This window comes from Agelaius phoeniceus, chromosome 30, assembly GCF_051311805.1.
Source record: "Agelaius phoeniceus isolate bAgePho1 chromosome 30, bAgePho1.hap1, whole genome shotgun sequence".
In the NCBI taxonomy this organism is placed as follows: Eukaryota; Metazoa; Chordata; class Aves; order Passeriformes; family Icteridae; genus Agelaius; species Agelaius phoeniceus.
Window position 1 is genome coordinate 2,792,083 of NC_135294.1, and position 16,769 is coordinate 2,808,851.

Genomic DNA, 16,769 nt, shown 5'->3' on the forward strand with positions numbered 1-16,769 from the left:
TCACCTCCATGTGGGAATATCCTTTATCCAGAGTACAGGAAGCACAGAGTTGGGTGAGGGGTGAAATTAAAGGTGTCCAAGGCATCAAAAAAATTCATTTTTGGATCAGGACCATCCCAGTGATTCCTGATTGTGCTGTTGGATTGGTGATTTTTATGATCTTCAAGATCTTTTCCAACCAGAACACCTCCATGATGCTGTGGGGATATTCTTTACCCAGAGTGCAGCAAGCACAGACAGCAAAGCTTGAAAGAGATGGGTGAACTTGAAGGTGTCCAAGACATCCCAAAAATTCATTTTTGGGTCAGGACCATCCCAATGATTCCTGATTGTGCTGTTGGATTGGTGATTTTTATGATCTCCAAGATCTTTTCCAACCAGAACACCTCCACAATGCTGTGGGGATATCCCTTACCCAGAGTGCAGCAAGCACACACAGCAAAGCATGGAAGAGATGGGTGAAATTAAAGGTGTCCAGGACATCCCAAAAATTCATTTTCAGATTGGTATCATCCCAGTGATTCCTGATTCTGCTGTTGGATTGATGATCTCCAAGATCTCCAAGATCTTTTCCAACCAGAACCTCTCCATGATGCTGTGGGGATATCCCTTACCCAGAGGGCAGCAAGCACAGACAGGAGAGGAAAGCATGAAAGAGATGGGTGAACTTTAAGGTGTCCTTTAAGGTGTCCAGGACATCCCAAATATTCATTTTTGGGTCAGGATCATCCCAGCGATTCCTGATTTTGCTGGATCAGGCAGGATGCACAGACAGGAAAGCATTAAAGAGATGGGTGGGAGTGAACTTAAAGGTGCCCAAGACATCACAAAAAACTCATTTTTGGAGCAGGACCATCCCAGTGATTCCTGATTCTGCTGTTGGATTGATGATTGATGATCTTCAGGATCTTTTCCAGGCAGATCACCTCCATGTGGGAATATCCTTTATCCTGGGTACAGGAAGCACAGAGTTGGGTGAGGGGTGAAATTAAAGCTGTCCAAGACATCAAAAAAATTCATTTTTGGGTCAGGACCATCCCAGTGATTCCTGATTCTGCTGTTGGATTGATGATCTCCAAGATCTTCAAGATCTTTTCCAACCAGAACACCTCCATGATGCTGTGGGGATATCCCTTACCCAGAGTGCAGCAAGCACAGACAGGAGAGGAAAACATGAAAGAGTTGGGTGAACTTTAAGGTGTCCAAGACATCCCAAAAATTCATTTTTGGATCAGGACCATCCCAATGATTCCTGATTGTGCTGTTGGATTGATGATTTTTATGATCTTCAAGATCTTTTCCAACCAGAGCACTTCCACAATGCTGTGGGGATATCCCTTACCCAGAGTGCAGCAAGCACAGACCCCAAAGCATGAAAGAGATGGGTGAAAGTAAAGGTGTCCAGGACATCCCAAACCAAAATTCACTTTGTGCTCAGGAGCATGGCAGTGATTGCTGATTTGCTGTGCAGGAGGAGGTGGCCAAGGGGCTGCTGGCCGAGGTGAACCTGGGCTGCGACGCGCACCAGACGGAGCACGTGTACCGCGTGTACGTGGCCACCTTCCTGGGCTTCGGCGGCAACGCCGCGCGCCGGCGCTACGAGGAGAGCCTGATCTCCAGCAGCCTGCTCAGGAACAGGTACTGCATCCCCGGGCTCCTGCAAGGGTGGGAATCATCCTGGGTGTGCTGTGGGAAGGGAAACATCTGGGGACCGGAGAGGGATTCCTCCTCAGGAGTTGGAGTCAGCTGAAGAAGTGGAAATTTAGGTTGGATTTGTGAAAGGAATTCCCGGTATGAGCGTGGTGAAGGGGGTGGGATGGAATTCCCAGAGCAGCTGTGGCTGCTCCATCCCTGGGAGGGCCAGCTTGGAGCAGCCTGGGGGGGTGGGAGGTGGGAATGATCCTGGATGTTGTGGGGAGATCACGGCATGGCTGGTGTGGGAAGGGAAAATCTGGGAAATGGAGAGGGAGGGATTCCTCCTCAGGAATTGGAGTATGGGGTTAAACTGAAGATTAGGTTGGATTTGTGGAAGGAATTCCCAATATGAGTTGGATTTATGGAAGGAGTTCCCAGTATGGGAGTGGTGAAAGGCTGAGATGGAATTCCCAGAGCAGCTGTGGCTGCTCCATCCCTTGGAGTGCCCAAGGTCAGCTTGGAGCAGCCTGGGACAGGGGAAGGGGCTCCTGGAGAGGTGGCAATGATCCTGGATATTGTGTGGAGAGATCATGGAACTTCCAGTGTGCAATGGGCATAGATTGGATTTATGGAAGGAATTCTCAGTATGGGAGTGGTGAAAGGCTGGGATGGAGTTCCCGGCTGCCCCTGGATCCCTGGAAGTGTCCAAGGTCAGCTTGGAGCAGCCTGGGGGGGTGGGAGGTGGTCCTGGAAAGGTGGGAATGATCCTGGGTGTTGTGGGGAGATCATGGCATGTCTGGTGTGGGAAGCGAAAATCTGGGAAGTGGAGAGGGATTTCCCTCAGGAATTGGAGTAATGGGGGTCAAATTGAAGATTAGGTTGGATTTGTGGAAGGAATTCCTAATATGAGAGTGGTGAGGGATAGGATGGAATTCCCAGAGCAGCTGTGGCTGCTCCATCCCTGGGAGGGCCAGCTTGGAGCAGCCTGGGACAGGGGAAGGTGGTCCTGGAAAGGTGGGAATGATCCTGGATGTTCTAGAGAGATCATGGCATGTCTGGTGTGGGAAGGGAGGGAGGGATTCCTTCCAGTCTGGGAAATGGAGAGGGAGGGATTCCTCCTCAGGAATTGGAGTAATGGGGTCAAACTGAAGATTAGGTTGGATTTGTGGAAGGAGTTCCCAATATGAGTTGGATTTATGGAAGGAGTTCCCAGTATGAGAGTGGTGAAAGGCTGAGATGGAATTCCCAGAGCAGCTGTGGCTGCTCCATCCGTGGAAGTGTCCAAGGTCAGTCTGGAGCAGCCTGGGGAGTGGGAGGTGGTCCTGGAAAAGTGGGAATGATCCTGGATGTTGTGTGGGAAGGGAAAATCTGGGAGGTGGAGAGAGATTCCTGAGATTCAGGAGTTGGAGTCAGCTGAAGAAGTGGAAGTTTGGGTTGGATTTCAGGAAGGAATTCCCGGTATGAGGTGGTGAAGGGGATGGAATGGAATTCCCAGAGCAGCTGTGGCTGCTCCATCCGTGGAAGTGTCCAAGGTCAGCTTGGAGCAGCCTGGGGAGTGGGAGGTGGGAATGATCCTGGATGTTGTGTGCAGAGATCACAGCACTTCCAGTGTGGGAAGGGAAAATCTGGGAAATGGAAAGGGATTCCCCTCAGGAATTGGAGTATGGGGTCAAACTGAAGATTAGGTTGGATTTGTGGAAGGAGTTCCCAATATGAGAGTGGTGAAAGGCTGAGATGGAATTCCCAGAGGGGCTGGGATGGAATTCCCAGAGCAGCTGTGGCTGCTCCATCCCTTGGAGTGCCCAAGGTCACTTGGAGCAGCCTGGGACAAGGGAAGGTGGTCCTGGAAAAGTGGGAATGATCCTGGATGTTCTGGAGAGATCATGGCATGTCTGGTGTGGGAAGAGAAAATCTGGGAAGTGGAGAGGGAGGGATTCCCCTCAGGAATTGGAGTAATGGGGTCAACCTGAAGATTAGATTGGATTTCGGGAAGGAATTCCCAATATGGAGGTGGTGAGGGGCTGGGATGGAATTCCCAGAGCAGCTGTGGCTGCTCCATCCCTTGGAGTGCCCAAGGTCAGATTGGAGCAGCCTGGGACAAGGGAAGGTGGTCCTGGAAAGGTGGGAATGATCCTGGATGTTGTGTGGGAAGGGAAAATCTGGGAGGTGGAGAGAGATTCCTGAGATTCAGGAGTTGGAGTCAGCTGAAAAGGTGGAAGTTTGGGTTGGATTTCAGGAAGGAATTCCCGGTATGAGGGTGGTGAGGGCTGGGATGGAATTCCCAGAGCGGCTGCGGCTGCCCCTGGGTGCCTGGGAGTGCCCAAGGTCAGCTGGGCTCAGTCTGTCCCCATGGCTGTCAGTCTGTCCCCCCAGGCTGTCAGTCTGTCCCCAGCTGTCAGTCTGTCCCCATGGCTGTCAGTCTGTCCCCCGGCTGTCAGTCTGTCCCCCCAGGCTGTCAGTCTGTCCCCCAGGCTGTCAGTCTGTCCCCCAGCTGTCAGTCTGTCCCCATGGCTGTCAGTCTGTCCCCAGGCTGTCAGTCTGTCCCCAGGCTGTCAGTCTGTCCCCCCAGCTGTCAGTCTGTCCCCCCAGGCTGTCAGTCTGTCCCCAGGCTGTCAGTCTGTCCCCCAGGCTGTCAGTCTGTCCCTCGGCTGTCAGTCTGTCCCCAGCTGTCAGTCTGTCCCCAAGCTGTCAGTCTGTCCCCCCTGCTGTCAGTCTGTCCCCAGGCTGTCAGTCTGTCCCCATGGCTGTCAGTCTGTCCCCAGGCTGTCAGTCTGTCCCTCGGCTGTCAGTCTGTCCCCAAGCTGTCAGTCTGTCCCCTGGCTGTCAGTCTGTCCCCCCAGGCTGTCAGTCTGTCCCCAGGCTGTCAGTCTGTCCCCCCCGCTGTCAGTCTGTCCCCCCCGCTGTCAGTCTGTCCCCAGGCTGCTGGGCAGACAGGCCGGGCCTTGCTCATCTCTCTCCCTGTCCCAGGCAGGCCGGGCTGAGCTGAGCCAGGCTTTGCCGGTCTCTGTCCCTGTCCCAGGCAGGCCTTGCTAAGCCAAGCTTTGCTGGTCCCTGTCCCAGGCAGGCCGGGCCTTGCTAAGCCAGGCTTTGCCAGTCCCTGTCCCTGTCCCAGCCCCAGCCAGGCCTTGCTAAGCCAGGCTTTGCCGGTCCCTGTCCCTGTCCCAGCCAGGCCTTGCTAAGCCAGGCTTTGCCGGTCTCTGTCCCTTGTCCCAGCCAGGCCTTGCTGAGCCAGGCTTTGCCGGTCTCTGTCCCTGTCTCAGGCAGGCTTTGCTGAGCCAGGCTTTGCCGGTCTCTGTCCTTGTCCCAAGCAGGCCTTGCTGAGCCAGGCTTTGCCGGTCTCTGTCCCTTGTCCCAGCCAGGCCTTGCTGAGCCAGGCTTTGCCGGTCTCTGTCCCTGTCTCAGGCAGGCCTTGCTGAGCCAGGCCTGGCTGATCTGTCTGCCTATCCCAGGCAGGCCGGGCTGAGCCCCCAGGCCCCGGTCCCGGACCCGTGCCTGCCGCGGGACGCGCAGGACGAGCTGCGGCACCGGGGGCTGCGCCTGCAGCTGCGCGGCACCGGCGACTTCCAGCTGTGCCGGGAGCGGCTGCGGCCGCTGCTGAACCGAACCAACGGCACCGGGAGCTCCCTGAACGGCGTCGTGCAGCCGCCCCTGCGCCTGCAGAGCAGCGAATTCTACGGCTTCTCCGAGTTCTACTACTGCACCGAGGACGTGCTGCGCATGGGCGGCGACTACAGCGCAGCCAGGTTCACCAGGGCTGCTCAGGTGGGCAGGCGGGACCGGCCCCGGCCACAGCAGCGCCCATCAGGGCTTGAGTCCCCAAATCCTGCACAAGAACATGGCCTGGAGAGACCCCAAATTCATAAATTCACTGAAGCTGCACAAGTGAAAAAATGGGGATCAGTTCGTAACTTAGAACAACTCTGCATAAGGATTTTATTCCCCAAGTCTTGCAGCAAAACATTGCCTTAAGAGATCCTAAATTCACTGAAGCTGCACAGGTGAAAGAAAAGGGATCCATTTCTAATTTAAAATTTCTCTCCATTAGGATTTTATTCCCAAAGTCCTGCAGCAAAACATGGCCTGAAGAGATCCCACATTCATCAATTCACTGAAGCTGCACAAGTGAAAAAATGGGGATCAGTTCGTAACTTAGAACAATTCTGCATAAGGATTTTATTCCCCAAGTCCTGCAGCAAAACATTGCTTTAAGAGATCCCACATTCGTAAATTCACTAAAGTTTCACAGGTGAAAAAATGGGCATCAATTCCTAATTTAAAATTTCTCTCCGTTAGGATTTTATTCCCAAACTCCTGCAGAAAAACATTGCCTTAAGAGATCCTAAATTCACTGAAGCTGCACAGGTGAAAGAAAAGGGATCCATTCCTAATTTAAAATTTCTCTCCATTAGGATTTTATTCCCAAAGTCCTGCAGAAGAACATGGCCTTAAGACATCCCACATTCATAAATTCACCAAAGCTGCACAAGTGAAAAAATGAGATAAATTCCTAATTTTGAGCATCTCTCCATAAGGATTTTATTCCCTAACTCCTGCAGCAAAACATTGCCTTAAGAGATCCCAAATTCATAAATTCACTGAAGCTGCACAGGTGAAAGAAAGGAAATCATTTCTCTCATTTGTAACATCTCTCTATAAGGATTTTATTCCCTAACTCCTGCAGCAAAACATTGCCTTAAGAGATCCTAAATTCATAAATTCACTGAAGCTGCACAGGTGAAAGAAAAGGGATCAATTCCTTCCTTTGTAACATCTCTCTATAAGGATTTTATTCCCCAAGTCATGCAGCAAAACATTGCCTTAAGAGATCCCACACTCACTGAAGCTGCACAGGTGAAAAAATGGGCATCAATTCCTAATTTAAAATTTCTCTCCATAAGGATTTTATTCCCCAAGTCCTGCAGAAGAACATGGCCTTAAGAGATCCTAAATTCATACATTCACTGAAGCTGCACAGGTGAAAAATTGAGATAAATTCCTAATTTTGAGCATCTCTCCATAAGGATTTTATTCCCCAAGTCATGCAGAAGAACATTGCCTTAAGAGATCCCACATTCATAAATTCACTGAGTTTCACAGGTGAAAGAAAGGAGATCAATTCCCTCCTTTGTAACATCACTCCATGAGGATTTTATTCCCAAAGTCATGCAGCAAAACATTGCCTTAAGAGATCCTAAATTCATAAATTCACTAAAGCTGCACAGGTGAAAAAATGGGCATCAATTCCTAATTTAAAATTTCTCTCCATTAGGATTTTATTCCCAAATTCCTGCAGCAAAACATTGCCTTAAGAGATCCTAAATTCATAAATTCACTGAAGCTGCACAGGTGAAAGAAAAGGGATCCATTCATAATTTAGAACATCCACAAGGATTTTGTTCCCAAAGTCCTGCAGCAAAACATTGCTTTAAGAGATCCCACATTTGTAAATTCACTGAAGCTGCACAGGTGAAAAAATGGGGATCAGTTCCTAATTTAAAATTTCTCTCCATTAGGATTTTATTCCCAAAGTCCTGAAACAAAAGAGATTGCCTTAAGATTGCATCCTAAATTCATAAATTCACTGAAGCTGCACAGGTGAAAAAAGGGATCAATTCCTAATTTAGAACATCCTCAAGGATTTTATTCCCAAAGATCTGCAGCAGCATTTTGCTTTAAGAAATCCCAAATTCATAAATTCACTGAAGCTGCACAGGTGAAAAATTGAGATAAATTCCTAATTTTGAGCATCTCTCCATAAGGATTTTATTCCCTAGGTCTTGCAGAAAAACATTGCTTTAACAGATCCCAAATCCCTAAAATCACCAAAGCTGCACAGGTGAAAGAAAAGGGATCCATTCCTAATTTAGAACATCCACAAGGATTTTATTCCCAAAGTCCTGCAGCAAAACTCTTTGTGTGGATCAAAATGTTCTCACAAAATTTGGGATTTGCCTGACTGGATATTCCCAGAGAGTTGAACATTAATTCCACCTGAAATTCCAAATGTGAAGCAAAATATTCCCATGAAATTTGGGATCCTGGACATTCCCTGAGAGTTGAATGTTAATTCCACCCAGAATTCCAAATGTGGGTCAAAATATTCCCATGAAATTTGGGATTTTCCTTACTGGATATTCCCAGAGATTTTAAGATTAATTCCACCTCAAATTCCAAGAGTTTAACATTAATTCCATCCCAAATTTCAAAAGTTGAGCATTAATTCCACCCCAGATTTCAGATGTGGCTCAAATGTTCCCACAAAATTTGGGATTTGCCTTGCTGGATATTCCCAAAGAGTTGAACATTGATTCCACCCCAAATTCCAAATGTGGATTAAAATATTCCCATGAAATTTGGGATCCTGGATATTCCCTGAGAGTTTAACATTAATTCCACTCTAAATTCCAAGAGTTTAACATTAATTCCATCCCAGATTCCAAATGTAGATCAAAATATTCCCATAAAATATGGGATTCTGGATATTCCCAAAGAGTTTAACATTAATTCCATTCCAAATTTCAAATGTTTAACATTAATTCCATTCCCAGGAAATTTGGGATCCTTGACATTTCCTGAGATTTAACATTAATTCCACTCTAAATTCCAAGAGTTTGACATTAATTCCATCCCAAATTCCAAGAGCTGAACTTTAATTCCACCCCAAATTCCAAGTTTGGATCAAAATATTCCCATGAAATTTGGGATTTTCTTTACTGAATATTCCCAGAGAGTTTAACATTAATTCCACCCTGAATTCCAAATGTGGATAAAATATTCCCATGAAATTTGGGATTTTCTTTACTGGATATTCCCAGAGAGTTGAACATTAATTCCGCCTCAAATTCCAAGAGTTTAACGTTAATTCCACCCCAAATTCCAAATGCAGGTCATAATGTTCCTATAAAATTTGGGATCCTGGTTATTCCCAGAGAGTTTAACATTAATTCCACCCCAAATTCCAAGAGTTTAACATTAATTCCACCCCAAATTCCAAATGTGCATCAAAATTTTCCCCCAAAATTTGGGATTTTCCTTACTGAATGTTCCCAGAGAGTTTAACATTAATTCCACCCCAAATTCCAAATGTGGATAAAATATTCCCATGAAATTTGGGATTTTCTTTACTGGGTATTCCCAGAGAGTTGAGCATTAATTCTGCCTCAAATTCCAAGAGTTTAACGTTAATTCCACCCCAAATTCCTAATGCAGGTCATAATGTTCCTATAAAATTTGGGATCCTGGTTATTCCCAGAGAGTTTAACATTAATTCCATTCCGAATTCCAAGAGTTTAACATTAATTCTACCCCAAATCCAAATGCAGGTCATAATATTCCCATAAAATTTGGGATCCTGGTTATTCCCAGAGAGTTTAACATTAATTCCATTCCGAATTCCAAGAGTTTAACATTAATTCCATCCCAAATTCCAAGAGTTGAACTTTAATTCCACCCCAAATTCCAAGTTTGGATCAAAATATTCCCATGAAATTTGGGATTTTCCTTACTGGATATTCCCAGAGAGTTTAACATTAATTCCACCCCAAATTCCAAATGTGCATCAAAATTTTCCCCCAAAATTTGGGATTTTCCTTACTGAATATTCCCAGAGAGTTTAACATTAATTCCACCCTGAATTCCAAATGTGGATTAAAATATTCCCATGGAATTTGGGATTTTCTTTACTGGGTATTCCCAGAGAGTTGAGCATTAATTCCGCCTCAAATTCCAAGAGTTTAACGTTAATTCCACCCCAAATTCCTAATGCAGGTCATAATGTTCCTATAAAATTTGGGATCCTGGTTATTCCCAGAGAGTTGAACATTAATTCCATTCCGAATTCCAAGAGTTTAACATTAATTCCACCCCAAATTCCAAATGTGCATCAAAATTTTCCCCCAAAATTTGGGATTTTCCTTACCGGCGGTGCAAGCTGCTGTTCCTTTTTGATGTTTGGTGTTTCAGATGATTTTTTCAGGTGGGATTTTCCCTCTCCAGGCGGGAGGAGGGCTGGGATCATTCCCTTTTTCCCGTTTTTCTGCAGGATTATTGTGCCACGCGGTGGTCGGTGCTGCGGGAGCGCTTCGAGCGCGGCCTCTACGCCCCCCACGCGGATCTGCACCGGCTCAAGTGAGCGGGGCTGGGCTTTGGGCTGGGCTTGGGATGGGCTTGGGCTGGGCTTGGGCTGGGCTTCGGGCCGGGCTTGGGCTGGGCTTTGGGCTGGCCTTGGGCTCGGCTTTGGGCTGGGCTTGGGCTGGGCTTGGGCTGGGCTTTGGGCTGGGCTTGGGCTGGCCTTGGGCTGGGCTTTGGGCTGGGCTTCGGGCCGGGCTTGGGCTGGGCTTTGGGCTGGCCTTGGGCTCGGCTTTGGGCTGGGCTTGGGCTGGCCTTGGGCTTGGCTTGGGCTGGGCTTGGGCTGGGCTTTGGGCTGGGCTTGTGCTGGGCTTGGGATGGGATTGGGCTGGCCTTGGGCCGGGCTTGGGCTGGGCTTTGGGCTGGGCTTGAGCTGGGCTTTGGGCTGGGCTTTGGGCTGGCCTTGGGCTGGGCTTGGGCTGGCCTTGGGCTGGGATTGGGCTGGGCTTTGGGCTGGCCTTGGGCTGGGCTTTGGGCTGGGCTTTGGGCTGGGCTTGGGCTCGGCTTTGGGCTGGCCTTGGGCTGGCCTTGGGCTCGGCTTTGGGCTCGGCTTTGGGCTCGGCTTTGGGCTTGGCTTTGGGCTGGCCTTGGGGCTTGGCTTTGGGCTCGGCTTTGGGCTGGGCTTGGGCTGGGCTTGGGCCGGCCTTGGGCTGGCCTTGGGCTCGGCTTGGGGCTCGGCTTTGGGCTCGGCTTTGAGCTCGGCTTTGGGCTCGGCTTTGGGCTGGCCTTGGGCTCGGCTTTGGGCTGGCCTTGGGCTCGGCTTTGGGCTCGGCTTTGGGCTCGGCTTGGGCTTGGCCTTGGGCTCGGCTTTGGGCTCAGCTTGGGGCTCGGCTTTGGCCAGGAAGGTGCTCCTGCCAGGCCCTGTCCGTTTGCTGGATCACTGGGAGTGGGGAAAAAAACTTGGGAAAGGTCTGAGAATTGTGAAAAATTCCCTTGGAAAAGCTGAGAGTTCCAGATTTAATCGTGCCCCGCGGTTGCTGGAATGCTGAGCTGAGTTTAACCCGTTCTGTCTGACTGATCCCAATGTCCTTCACTGATCCCAATGTCCTTCACTGATCCCACTGTTCCTGATCCCACTGTTCCTGACTGATCCCAATGTCCTTCACTGATCCCAATGTCCTTCACTGATCCCGGTGTTCCTGACTGATCCCAATGTCCTTCACTGATCCCAATGTCCTTCACTGATCCCACTGTTCCTGACTGATCCCAATGTCCTTCACTGATCCCAATGTCCTTAACTGATCCCAATGTCCTTCACTGATCCCGGTGTTCCTGACTGATCCCAATGTCCTTCACTGATCCCAATGTCCTTCACTGATCCCACTGTTCCTGACTGATCCCAATGTCCTTCACTGATCCCACTGTTCCTGACTGATCCCACTGTTCCTGACTGATCCCAATGTCCTTAACTGATCCCACTATTCCTGATCCCACTGTTCCTGACTGATCCCACTGTTCCTGACTGATCCCACACGGAACTGCCAAGGCCCTTCCATTTCATGGAAAGTGGGAAAAAAACTTGCAAAAGTTGAGAATTCCATGTTTAATTCTGCCCTGCAATTGCTGTAATGCTGAGCTGAGCTTATCCCTTCCTCCTTCACTGATCCCGGTGTTCCTGACTGATCCCACTGTTCCTGATCCCGCTGTCCTTGACTGATCCCACTCTTCCTGATCCCGGTGTTCCTGACTGATCCCACTGTTCCTGATCCCGCTGTCCCTGACTGATCCCACTGTTCCTGATCCTGCTGTCCTTGACTGATCCCACTGTTCCTGGCTGGTCCCACTTCTCCTTCCTGATCCTGTTGTCCCTGACCCCACTTTTCCTGGCTGACCCCACTCTCCCTGATCCCATCTTTCTGGGCTGATCCCATTTTTCCTGGCTGGCCCTACTGTCTTTGACTGATCCCACTGTCCTGATCCCATTTTTCCTGGCTGATCCCACTGCTCCTGATCTCACTGTTCCTGCCTGATCCCACTATCCTTGACTGATCCCACTTTTCCTGCCTGATCTTATTGTCCCTGATCCCATTTTTCCTGGCTGACCCTACTGTCTTTGACTGATCCCACTGTCCTGATCCTCTTGTCCCTGATCCTATTTTTCCTGGCTGATCCCATTTTTCCTGGCTGATCCCACTGTCCTTGACTGACCCCACTTTTCCTGGCTGACCCCACTCTCCCTGATCCCACATTTCCTGGCTCACCCCACATTTCCTGGCTGACCCCACTGTCCCTGATCCCATTTTTCCTGGCTGATCCCATTTTTCCTGGCTGACCCCACTGTCCCTGATCCCATTTTTCCTGGCTGATCCCACTGTCCTGATCCTCTTGTCCCTGATCCTATTTTTCCTGGCTGATCCCACTGTCCTTGATCCCACATTTCCTGGCTCACCCCACATTTCCTGGCTGACCCTGCTGTCCCAGATCCCATTTTTCTGGGCTGATCCCATTTTTCCTGGCTGATCCCACTGTCCTTGACTGACCCCACATTTCCTGTCTGACCCCACTCTCCCTGATCCCATCTTTCTGGGCTGATCCCATTTTTCCTGGCTGACCCCACTGTCCCTGACCCCACATTTCCTGGCTAATCCCATTTTTCCTGGCTGACCCCACTGTCCCTGATCCCATTTTTCCTGGCTGACCCCACATTTCCTGGCTGACCCCACTGCCCCTGATCCCATTTTTCCTGGCTGATCCCATTTTTCCTGGCTGACCCCACATTTCCTGGCTGACCCCACTGTCCCTGATCCCATTTTTCCGGGCTGATCTCACTGTCCTTGACTGATCCCATTTTTCCTGGCTAACCCCACTGTCCCTGATCCCATTTTTCCTGGCTGACCCCACTGTCCCTGACCCCCCATTTCCTGGCTGACCCCCCTGCTCTCCCCAGGTTCCAGTGCTTTAAGTCTGCCTGGATGTTTGAGGTTTTCCACCGGGGCTTTTCCTTCCCGGAGAGCTACGGGAGCCTGAAGACGGCGCTGCAGGTCTACGACAAGGAGGTGCAGTGGACGCTGGGGGCCATCCTCTACCGGACCCGCTTCCTGCCCCTCAGGTACCCCGAGAGCGGGAGCACCTTGGGAACGGGTGGGGATCCCTCACATTGGGCTTTTTAGTCCCCAAAACGGGCTCAGATTCCTGCCCTGAGCCCAGCTGGAAGTGGAATTTTGCCTCCAGAGCATTTCTGCTCTTTTCCAGGGACATCCTCTCAAAAATCTGGGAGAAGCCTTTGGGAGAGGATTTTGAGGATGGGAATTTGTGATTTTTAGAGCCTCAACTTGTGCTTTGTAGAACCTCAGCTTGTGTTTTTTTTCTTATTCCTCCCAATGAGCTCTGATTCTCACCAAGCTCACAGTGGAATTTTGCCTCTAAGACGTGCCCGTTGTCCCTCTGGTCTTTTCCAGGGACATCCTCTCAAAAATCTGGGAAAAGCCTTTGGGAGAACATTTTGGGGATGGGAATTTGTGGTTTTTAGCGCCTCAACTTGTGTTTTTTAGAGATTATTCCACCCAATGAGCTCTGATTCCAACCAGGTTGGAAGCAGAACTTTGCCTCTAAGACATGGCCGTTGTTATTCTGCTCTTTTCCAGGGCCATCCTCTCAAAAATCTGGGAAAAGCCTTTGGCAGAGGATTTTGGGGATGCGAATTTGTGCTTTTTAGAGGCTCAACTTGTGTTTGTTAGAGATTATTCCTCCCAATGAGCTCTGATTCCCACCAGGTTGGAAGCAGATCTTTGCCTCCAAAGTGTGCCTGTTGTCCCTCTGCTCTTTTCCAGGGGTATCCTCTCAAAAATCTGGGAAAAGCCTTTGGGAGGGGAATTTTAGGGATGGCAATTTGTGATTTTTAGAGCCTCAGCTTGTGGGTTTTACAGCCTCAACTTGTGCTTTTTAGATCACGTTCCTCAGAATGGGCTCTGATTCCTGCCATGAGTCCAGCTGGAAGTGGAATTTTTTCTCCAGAGCATTTCTGCTCTTTTCCAGGGACATCCTCTCAAAAATCTGGGAGAAGCCTTTGGGAGAGGATTTTGGGGATGGGAATTTGTGATTTTTAGAGCCTCAACTTGTGATTTTTAGAACCTCAACTTGTGTTTTTTTTCTTATTCCACCCAATGAGCTCTGATTCCCACCTGGTTGGAAGTGGAATTTCTCCTCTAAGATGTGCCCATTGTCCCTCTGGTCTTTTCCAGGGACATCCTCTCAAAAATCTGGGAAAAGCCTTTGGGAGGGGAATTTTGGGAATGGGAATCTGTGCTTTTTAGAGCCTCAACTTGTGGTTTTTAGAGCCTCAACTTGTGATTTTTAGATCATGTCCCTCAAAATGGGCTCTGGTTCCTGCCCAGAGCCCAGCTGGAAGTGGAATTTTGCCTCCAGAGCATTTCTGCTCTTTTCCAAGGACATCCTCTCAAAAATCTGGGAGAAGCCTTTGGGAAAGGATTTTGGGGATGGGAATTTGTGATTTTTAGAGCCTCAACTTGTGCTTTTTGGAGCTTATTTCACCCAATGAGCTCTGATTCCCACCTGGTTGGAAGCAGAACTTTGCCTCTAAGACATGGCCATTGTTATTCTGCTCTTTTCCAGGGATATCCTCTCAAAAATCTGGGAAAAGCCTTTGGAGGGAAATTTTGGGAGGGAATTTGTGGCTTTTAGAGCCTAAACTTACGTTTTTAGAGCTTATTCCTCCCAATGAGCTCTGATTCCCACCAGGTTGGAAGCAGATCTTTGCCTCCAAAGTGTGCCCATTGTCCCTCTGTTCTTTTCCAAGAACATCCTCTCAAAAATCTGGGAAAAGCCTTTGGGAGAGGATTTTGGGAATGGGAATCCGTGCTTTTTAGAGCCTCAACTTGTGGTTTTTAGAGCCTCAACTTGTGGTTTTTAGAGCCTCAACTTGTGATTTTTAGATCCTGTCCCTCAAAATGGGCTCTGGTTCCTGCCCTGAGCCCAGCTGGAAGTGGAATTTTGCCTCCAGAGCATTTCTGCTCTTTTCCAGGGACATCCTCTCAAAAATCTGGGAGAAGCCTTTGGGAGAGGAATTTGGGGATGGGAATTTGTGATTTTTAGAGCCTCAACTTGTGCTTTGTAGAACCTCAGCTTGTGCTTTTTTTCTTATTCCACCCAATGAGCTCTGATTCCCACCTGGTTGGAAGCAGAACTTTGCCTCTAAGACATGGCCGTTGTTATTCTGCTTTTTTCCAGGGACATCCTTTCAAAAATCTGGGAAAAGCCTTTGGGAGAACATTTTGGGGATGGGAATTTGTGCTTTTTAGCGCCTCAACCTGTGCTTTTTGGAGCTTATTCCTCCCAATGAGCTCTGATTCTCACCAAGCTGGCAGTGGAATTTTGCCTCTAAGACGTTCCCATTGTCCCTCTGCTCTTTCCCAGGGACATCTCTCAAAAATCTGGGAAAAGCCTTTGGGAGGGGAATTTTGGGGATGAGAATCCGTGCTTTTTAGAGCCTCAATTTTTGCTTTTTAGAGCCTCAACCTGTGCTTTTTAGAGCTTATTCCTCCCAATGAGCTCTGATTCCAACCAAGCTGGCAGTGGAACTCCTCCTCTAAGACGTTCCCGTTGTCCCTCTGCTCTTTCCCAGGGACATCTCTCAAAAATCTGGGAAAAGTTTTGGGAGGGAATTTGTGGTTTTCAGCTCCTCACCTTGTACTTTTTAGAGCTTATTCCTCCCAATGAGCTCTGATTCCCACCAAGCTGGCAGTGGAACTCCTCCTCTAAGACGTTCCCGTTGTCCCTCTGCTCTTTCCCAGGGACATCCAGCAGGAGAATTTCCGTGGCACTCACTCCCACTGGAGGAGTTTCTCCTTTGTGTACAACCACTTCCTGTTCCTGGCCTGCTTCCTGGTGGTGCTGCTCTCCATCCTGCTCTACCTGCTCCGCCTGCGCCGCATCCACCGCCGGCCGCTGCCGCCCGGCGCCGGCCCCGCTCCCCTCTGGCTGCCCGAGGGGCTCCCCCCGCAGAAAACCCCGGGGTAGGCTCCAGGCTGGGCCCTCCATCCACACACACACACAGAAAAAAGCCATTTTTGCCTCAGGGTTCCTCCCCCTTTTTGGTTTTTTTTGCCCCTTTTGGAGAAGCGGAGTTGGGAATTCCGGGCGGGCTTGGGAATTCCGGGGGAATGGGGTGGTGAGGGAAAAATGCCAAAAATAAAATGATTTTGTTGGGAATGTTGCACTTGGGGGCGTGCAGGAGAGGATGAGTTGAGTTCCCACCTTTGGGAGAGGCTGAAATCCCAGAATGAGCTTGGGTTTTCCCAATTGGAAATGGGAAAATGGGATTGGAATGAGTTTGGATTTTCCTTGCTGGATTCCAGCACTGCCCTCCCTGCTCTCACTTTGGAGTCTCAAATAACAACAAGTTCCAAAAGCAGGAAAAAAACAACAAAAACCCAACCCTTTTAGGGCATTTTCTGTGATTTTCCCTTCTGGAATCACTCGTGGGATGGAGAAGGAAAATCCCTCACATCCAATGCTGTGCTTCCATAAAAAACTGCTTCCATCTCTTCTGCTCCCTCCTTTTTTTCCTTGGAAAAGGGAAAAGGATTTCCTCCTTTTTCACCCTCCCAGTGGCACCAGTCGCTGCTTTTAATCCCAATTTTCTGTTCCATAATTGTGGAGAGACCTCCCAGAAACTCCAGGAATGTGAAGAGAACTGGAAAAGCAGAGGAGAACGTGCACAGGGTCTTTCCAAGTCCTCTGGTAATTTATATTTTATTTAAAACTGTTGATTTTACTTGAAAGTCAATTTGTCCATGATTAAAAGTGGGATTTCTATGAACCTTTGGGTGTTTTATTTGTTAATTTATTTGTTAATTTTATTTGTTAATTCTCCAGCTGGAAAACTTCCAAAAGGTGGGAAAAGGCAGGAAAATTGGATTGTTTCATTATTGGAGAACTGGATACATTTTTTATCATAATTAATCTAAAAGTCTGGATAATTTGAATTGTTTTATGGTCTGGTTTTGGTGGTTTTTTACCTTTGTACAGAGAATTTAGGCTGAATTCCA

At 48.8% G+C, this 16,769-nt stretch overlaps 1 protein-coding gene across 4 annotated transcripts in view; it reads left to right on the forward strand.

Moving 5' to 3' along the window:
* ENTPD4 (ectonucleoside triphosphate diphosphohydrolase 4) overlaps nucleotides 1-16,540 on the forward strand; it is a 37,767-nt gene extending 21,227 nt beyond the window's left edge. For all 4 annotated transcript variants that reach the window (XM_054650534.2, XM_077191643.1, XM_054650537.2 and 1 more), the window contains 5 exons: nucleotides 1,472-1,638; nucleotides 5,085-5,397; nucleotides 9,677-9,762; nucleotides 12,650-12,811; nucleotides 15,513-16,540. In XM_054650534.2, the coding sequence (XP_054506509.1) occupies nucleotides 1,472-1,638; nucleotides 5,085-5,397; nucleotides 9,677-9,762; nucleotides 12,650-12,811; nucleotides 15,513-15,738 (954 nt within the window). In that variant the 3' untranslated portion in view covers nucleotides 15,739-16,540. The remainder of the gene's footprint in view (nucleotides 1-1,471; nucleotides 1,639-5,084; nucleotides 5,398-9,676; nucleotides 9,763-12,649; nucleotides 12,812-15,512) is intronic.
* The last annotated feature ends 229 nt before the right edge of the window (nucleotides 16,541-16,769 follow it).